Source organism: Nicotiana attenuata, chromosome 2 (assembly GCF_001879085.1).
Source record: "Nicotiana attenuata strain UT chromosome 2, NIATTr2, whole genome shotgun sequence".
Taxonomy (NCBI): Eukaryota; Viridiplantae; Streptophyta; class Magnoliopsida; order Solanales; family Solanaceae; genus Nicotiana; species Nicotiana attenuata.
Window position 1 is genome coordinate 48,625,533 of NC_031990.1, and position 8,189 is coordinate 48,633,721.

General features: G+C 39.3%; 1 protein-coding gene across 1 annotated transcript; it reads right to left on the bottom strand.

Moving 5' to 3' along the window:
- On the bottom strand, positions 5,363–6,217 carry LOC109219328. Its single transcript, XM_019383765.1, has 2 exons — positions 5,942–6,217; positions 5,363–5,785 (listed from the first exon to the last, which is right to left on the bottom strand). The coding sequence occupies exons 1-2, from the start codon at positions 6,215–6,217 to the stop codon at positions 5,363–5,365; spliced, it is 699 nt and encodes a 232-aa protein (XP_019239310.1).

An 8,189-nucleotide genomic window follows, 5' to 3' on the forward strand; every position in this document is an offset into this window, starting at 1 on the left:
GTGTGCTAAAACCAGCTGCAAGCCTTCTTGTAGTGCTTGGAGTTCCACTTGAGTCGATGAGAGTGTATGCACCTTCTTGGTGAAAGCCATTATCCATCTCCCTGTGTGGTTTCGAACAATACCTCCAATTCCACCTTGATACCTATCAGCTTTAAAGGCAACATCTATGTTTAGTTTAAACCAACCTAGTGGTGGCTTGTGCCAACTAACCCTAATAGATTTGTGGGGGGAATTGTTAATGTATTTTTCAGTTAAGAATTTGTATTCTAAGGAGATGTTGATAATTGTTGGCCAACGAATTTTATTGTGGTTATTGTCATTCCTATTTTTCCAGATATTCCAAATTGCAAATGGAAAGATCTCACTCCAAGAAAGATGTTGGTGACTAAAAGTATTTTTACTATGTTTAATATGGTCGGCCTAGTGCGTAGTAGGCAGCTTATTATTAAAGTGAAGGCCATAAGTATGCCATAGGTTGTTGACTGAGGGGCAATCTCAGAAGATGTGTTGAATAGTTTCATCATTAATTCTGCAAACCGGGCAAAGAGGGTCGATATTAATACCTATTTTAGCCAGGTAAGAACGTGTAGGAAGTCTATTGTGGTAACATTTCCAAATAATTTTTTTTATCTTATTAGGGCAATGTAAACTCCATATCCAGCTGAAATCTTTTTCGTGGTTTTCCTCTCCGTTTATTATTTGGTAGCAAGAGGATGTTGAGAAAAGGCCATTAGAGGATAGGCTCCATACATTATGGATTCTATGAGGTTTCATACCATGGGGAGTGAGAGCATTTATGCTGTCAGTAATTTGGGAAGGAAGGACAAATGAGATTTTTAAAAAATTCCATTGCCCTTTATCCTTGATTTGATTAACTGTAAGATTGTCCTCATGCTCCCTTAGGGGGCCAGCTATTACATTCCTAAGGTTTCCTATGTTGGGAATCCAGTTGGATTGCCAAACACTGAGGGGGGCTGTGTTATTGATATTACATCTTGTTCCTATATTAGGAAGGTACCAACCCCTAAAGATGCTCTTCCAGGTGTGTGAGTTAGTGGTCTTCCCCCTCCTATTTCCATATGTAGTAGAGACTACTTTGGTCCATAGCGCAGTAGCGTTATTAATAAGTCTCCAGACAAGACTTGTTAGGAGTGCTAAATTTTTACTTTCCGCTTTACGAATCCCCAGGCCACCTTTACACTTTTCTTTTGTAACAATGTTCCAATTAAGCATGTGGAGTTTCCTCTTTTCTGGAGAAGAGTTCCATAGAAAATCCCTCTGAATTTTGTCTATTTCCTTTAGAGTTTTTTTGGGAAGCATAGAGTATTGCATAATGTGATTGGGGATAGTGTTTAGAGTAGAGGAGATAAGGGTACACCTTCCCGCTGTATTGAGCCACTTAGCTTTCCAACTACTAAGTTTTTTCCTCATTTTATCAATGACAAACTGGTAGTCTTTTGATTTTGGGCTAACGTTTAGGATTGGAAAGCCAAGGTAAGTACCAAAGTGTCGCTGATTTTTATATCCCAAAGATTCGAAAGGTTGACTTGAGTTGACTTTGGGCACTGGCTCGAGATAATTAACTTAGATTTGGATTTGTTAATAGTTTGGCCAGATAACTGGAAGAAGTTCTCGAGACAGTGGATCACCGAATGAGCTGTTTTTAGGTTGGTTTTCCCTATTAGAGTGAGGTCGTCTGCGAAGAATAAGTGCGATAAGGGACTTCTGTGAGTGACTTTTATTGTGTCCCATTTATTAATATCCACATTGTGGTTGATTATTATAGAGAGCATTTCCATACATAGTATGAAAATGTAAGGTGACAACGGATCACCTTGTCTGATTCCTCTCGAAGGAGGAAAGGATTCAGACTTTGTGCCATTCACAAGGATGATATAACTATAGGAGGTAATACAGGACATGATTAGGCTAATCAAACTTGTGGGGAAATTAAAGAAGGTTAGCGTTCTATGGATGAAAGACCATTCCAATTTATCAAACGCTTTTTCAAGGTCGATTTTAACTATCATATTCCCATGCTAGCTTTTAGAATTTCTGATGTAGTTCATTACTTCTTGAATTATTAGAGCATTATCACAAGCTCTTCTACCCTTGATGAAGTTAGCTTGGTGAGGACCAATGATATTCTGCATAAAAGGCTTCATCCTGTTGGCTATTATTTTAGAGATTATTTTGTAAATAGTATTACAAAGGCTTATGGGCCTAAAATTTTTTAATAGGTTAGCATTTTCAAATTTGGGGATTAGGCAAATGTAGGTCTTGTTAATGTCTTCAGGAATACAATTTTCCCTAAACACTTTGTGGCAGAAGTGCATAACACTACCTTTGATGTTGTTCCAAAATTTTTGGAAAAAAAGAGGATGGAGTCCGTCTGGGCCTGGAGCTTTGTTAGGATGTAAGGAAAAGACTGCTTTAGTGATTTCTGAGTCTATAAGCGGCTGGTCTAGGCACGAGGGGGGGGGGGAAGTGAAAATTAGAGTGATTTCTATCAAAATTAGTGTGCCAAAAGGAAGAGTGGTGGCCTGTAGAAATTAACCGTGTGGTCCATTATGGATTTTGGATCGTGTATCCAGTTGTTGGAGTCATCTTTAAAAAAAGTAATCTTATTAATTCTTTTTCTATTGGTCGCGGTGATCTAGAAATATTTTGTGTTGGCGTCACCTTCATTCATCCACATAACTCTAGAACGAAGCTTCCAATATTCTTCCTCAAGAACTAGAATCTCATTATAGTGTTTTTGTAAAAAATTTCCAGCTCTTGAAGGAAAACACTAGTAGTATATCTAGGACTCATTTGAATGCCACTTAACCTTGCCAGAATTTTTCTTTTTTTCTTATGAATATCACCAAAGACTGCCTTACTCCAGTTCTTAACTTCTACCTCAAATGAATTCGTGGCACTTAAAAGATCATTAGAGCCCCAGTGCCTATTAACTAAGGAAGTGAACTCTGGACGTGAACACCAAATTGTTTCTAAGCGAAAAGTTTTGTCGCTACTGGATGGGGATTTCTTATTGAGGGAAATGAGGATAGGGTTATGGTCGGAATGAGTTTTTGGTAGGTGGATAATGGAGGCAACAGGGTAGTGGTCCAACCATTCTGTATTAGCATAAACTCTATCTAGACGCTCCATTATTAAACCTTTCCTTCTTTTCCTATGGTTGGACCATGTGAATTTACACCCTTTGAATCCTAGATCTAATAGTTTACAATAGTTTAGATTAGCTAAAATATTTTGAGCATGATTTTGGTTCACTGCCCTACCTCCAAACTTTTCTTGTGACATAATGACATCGTTAAAATCCCCTCCCATAAGCCAAGGGACTTTGTAAGAATCATAGATATTTTTTATGTTATGCCATAATATATCCCGCTTGTACTTGTCAGTGCTAGCATAAATTGAGCTAAAGAGCCAAGTTTTGTGATTAGGTCTTACCTCAATCATGGCATGAATCTCTTGGTTACGTCTAGTGAAGTTGTTGACGACAACTCTAGCATGATTCCAAAGGATGACCAGCCCTCCTGCTTGCCCCTCAGCAGGCACTTCTATCATTTCGGTGAAGTTAAACTCCTCCAGAATTGAGAGATGATTAGCCATTCTGGTTTCTAACAGAGCTACCATGCTGGGTTTGTGAGTAATTATTAATTCCCTAAAATTGCGACGAAAATTTGCGTTGTTGACACCCCGGACGTTCCAGACTATAAAGTTAATGGGCTGATTCATCATGGTTTGGTTGGAAGGTGCTTGGTCATTCTCCCTTTCTGCTGGTGCGTTGTTCCTCCTGTGGGAGGGTACCAGAATGATCACATTCTTCCCTACTGTTGGGTCGTGGGGGGGGGGGGGGGGGGGGAGGCGTATATCCATCGAGCACTTGAACATGGTTGGTGGACAACTGATGATGCACTTCCTGTCTAGCCATTCCTTGAATATTAGTATTTTTACTTCGCTTAGGTTTGAGAACGCCACCCTGGGTTCTCCTACATGAGGGAGTGGTTCTTCCTCCACTTCTTGGTTTCCCTCTAGATTTTGCATGTCCATCTGCTGTGCTTCTGCATACATGGGAGGGGGTGGGTTTTGAGGCTGTGGTTGAGGATTCTGTGGCTGGGCCTGGTGGGCAGGGTGTGCTTGGGCTGTCCATGGGGTGAAGATGGGGTTTAGCATGGACATCTCCTCTGGAGCAAAGAAGGGTAAGTTGATCGGAACATTCTGTGGCATCATGGAGTTGGGATTTCCTGGGATGTTCCACATCTCTTGCATGTTGGTAGTGAGGTTTCGATTGAGTGATGGAGCTAGTGGTTGGAGGATATTTTGAATCCACATTTGGTTGATGTAGTTTGTCATGGCCAAGTGCATGTCCTCCGAAATCAGTTGAGCAAGGTAGCTCGTATTTTGGATGATCAGGACTGAGTCTTGCCCATGGATCTGGAGATTGAACGAAATAGCTTGACCCATGAAGCCCGGCTTTATCTAGGATTGTGGCTGGTGGTTGGGAGGATTTGGTGGCCGGGTGTAAATCACAGGTTGAGGGGGAAGATGGGGTGGTAATGGAGGAAGGTTGTCCATTGGGTAGGGACGATTGAGGCGTTGGATTTGAACTAGACGGAATCTCCTTCGGAGGGTGAGTGGTGTTCGAGGCATTATGTGGTGGTAATATAGCTTGGAGAAGATCACAAGCTATGGAGTGTGAAGTAGTGAGAGCAGGTATAGTAATGATGGGGTCTATATGCAAGGGAGAGGAAGGGCCTTGCGTGAGGTTATTAGCAATATCTCCAAGGGAGATCACATCCGACATGTGGAGGTCTTTTTTGGCCAAGTGTTCATCATCGGAGAGGTCATTTGTTTGCATGCAATCTAATATGCAATCTAATATGGGGATATCATCCGCCATGATATGATTACTTTGATGGTTTTGTATGGGAGTATTATTTGATAGGCGTTTTTCATTGGATATTAGAGGGGTATTAGCTAGCTCATAAGTACCAGAAGAGTTGGGGGGGAGGGGGGTACTTCGTAGGGTCAGTATTATTAGAAGACACGTTTTTACCACCTGGCTGCTTGTGGTAATCCTTGCCATGCAGACCACTAATGGTATTACTTTTACTGCCTGTTTTGTCGTAATCTACGTGCTCAAAGATTTGATTGTGGTTATTGTGATTAAGTTGATTAATGGAATTAATTACTTTATTCTCGTTAGAATTATCAATTTTAACCAAAGTTAGAGTAGAATTATCCACATACTTTGGGTTATCGAGATGTGGTGGTGGCACAGATTTTTTTTCTATGAATTTTAATTGCTGAGTTTTGAGAAACTTACCTGTTGAGGCTTCAAAGATTTTAACATTTATACCGGCATTGATGACGCTGTGGTATTTGTCTGCATGCTTGATTTTTGTATTGGTCTCCTCTTCTTGGGAAATGGAACAGTTTGCCACTCATGGCCTTTGGGAACTGTTTGTTCTTCTGATTTGCCTTCTTCATTGGTCGAATTTGTACTGTGTGTGATTATGCGTGTACATTTGGCAGTTGAATGTCCAAGGAAACCACAATTCTTACATAAAATATTATCTCCTTCATATAATATAACTTGTTTGTGAGATCCAATAAGGATATAGGGCTGCACTTTTTCTTTCAGTGGCAATTGGACACATAAACGTGCATAACGCCCTCGAAGAGTAGAAGAGGTACAGGCGTCGATTTTTAGAAGTTCTCCAATAGCATTCCCAATTTTCGTGAGTATAATGCCATCATAGAATTCGGTTGGGAGCTGGGGTAATCTCACCCAGATGGCAGTGTAACTTTGTCTTGCTTGGGACGCTACAAAGTTTGGCGTTCATTTCTGGACTGAGAGGAAAAATCCATTGATGAACCACGGCCCGTTTTGAAGAGTCTTTTTTGTGTTTTCTTCTTTATTGAATTTAACCGTGTAATAGTCCTCTCCTGGGTCTATTAAGGAGAAATTTTCAGATGGCCTCCATAAAGCTTGAACCTTTGCTTTTAGATACTGGTGGAGAATTCTTTTTCCAATTAGTTTGATTATAACGGAGAACTTCCAAAGTTCATAAATTCTTTTAATATCCTGCTCCGTTAGTGTTATTTGATGAGGTTGGTTCCCATTTCCCTCTTGGTTTAACTGGGCAGAGCTGTTCTGTTGCACATCCATTTTGGAAGATGAACTGCCTGGGCTATGCAAGTCCATCGGAACAATGGATAAATCACCGATCAGCTTATCCTTGTACGAAGTCCTATCCTCACCTAGGGGGATACAAATGCTCAAAAAAGTAATTTACTCATGATCTCATGAATCTTAATACATATCTTGAATGTTCTCCACACAGAAAATAGCTAGCAATAATTACATTTATAATAGCTTGACTTTACTTTTGTAGAGACGTGGTCTTGTACTCTTGTAATACAATACTCTAAATTGCTGCAACTATTATTCGACGTGTGTCGTTTATTGGAACAAAAAATACATGTTAAGATGAAGCGTGGCCGAAATTTTTATGTTGTTTTTAGATGTTATGTATAGATATTATTATTATTATTATTGTTAATTTATTTATGTTGAGTTAAAACAATTATACAACAAAAGCTTAGACAATATATATAAAAAAAGAGATTAAAAAATTACTAACAAATGCTACCAACCAAAGTAAGTGAAGTGACGATTAGGATTCTGAAAATGGGTCCGCGTGCACTAAGTGATAATTGTTATGAAATATTATTTGTAGTGCATGTCTATAACTCCTAAAGAAGTTACTCTCACTACTCTTCTCCATTATGTAGATAACTCCCACTACTTCTCACCATTATAGTTGTAACTCCCACACCTCCATAACTGATGATAGGCTATAATTACGTATTTTAGTCGCTTATTACACTCTAATTTACTGCACTTTAGTTGAGTTTGCGCTTTAATCGCTAGTGTCTTGCACTAACTGTGTGTTTTATGCCTTGTAGGAGTAATTCCGAGCTATATAGATGCTATGGAATGAATTCAAGTGATTTGGAGCTTTGAAATCTGAGTAAAAGCCCAAGGATACAAGCCGGGATCGCGTTTGGGGGTCAACGGATGATAGTTAGAGCGAACGAAGAATCGAGCAGGCATATTGTGCACTGTCTAGTAAAATAGATATAACTTTTTGCTCAGAACTCCATTTTGGCTCCACAATATATGGTTGGAAAGCTAACTCAAAGGCTACAACTTTCATAATTTACGTTTTTCCAAATTCGGAACGAAACAGGGTGAAAATGCGCAATAGCGCGGTCGCGCTAGTTTTAGCGCGCCCAGAAACAGAACACTTGTCAACTAGCGCGCCCAGATGCGCGTCCAGGTGCGCGACCGCGCTAGTTAAGCCCGGGAAAAGTGTTCTTTTTCACATTGGAGAAGGTATAATTGTTTGGGCCCAACCCTACTTGGTATATATACATAGGAGGACGTTTTTTAGAGCAATTTTTGACCAAGGAAGAGCACAGAGCCGCCGTGGAGGTCGGGTTTCATCTTTTCTTCCACCAACTTAGTCTTTTTATGTTTCTTTGTATGATTTGTTGTTTTGCTACCATGTCTATGTGGAGCTAAACTTCACGTTCTAGGGTTGTGGTTCTTTCATGACTATTGTTATTCGGATATTGATTTTGATTTCTTAGTTTATCATATTGGTTTATTTATTCAATCCTGCACTTAATTATTTGATTGCTTGATCACCAATTGAATACTATCTACGAATCTAGAATTGAACTCGAAAGTGAGAATTCTATATTGCATATAGGATTGAGTAGAGCAAGTTCTTGAACCTGGGCCTCGGGGAACAGATTCGCGGTTAGGATAGACATATACCTAATTGCCTTGCTTGGTTGATTTACAGGAATTATAAATGCGTTCTTGTTGATTCTAATTTCATAGACATATAGGAGTTAGGTTAGCTTGAATAGGCGAGTAAGAACTCGACAGATTCTTATGAGCAATATTAACCCTATCAACCAATAAACTAGATAAATTAGTTAGTCAATTCAATTGAAGAATACAATAGGAATGTTAGATAGCCCATAACCCTAGATCGTTTTCATTATGTTGATATCATAAAAGATCTGCTCTTTTCCTCTGTTTAAAGTTTATTATTTATTTTTATTTATTTTAATTAGTTTAGAATCAAATACTTCTTGGTTTA

Excerpts from the sequence above, each read along its gene's own strand:
- LOC109219328 (XM_019383765.1), bottom strand. The coding sequence starts at position 6,217 with ATGGACTTGCATAGCCCAGGCAGTTCATCTTCCAAAATGGATGTGCAA. Across the intron at positions 5,786-5,941 it reads CAGGAGAGGACTATTACACG|CTCCCAACCGAATTCTATGA; the intron begins GTTAAATTCAAT and ends AGATTACCCCAG.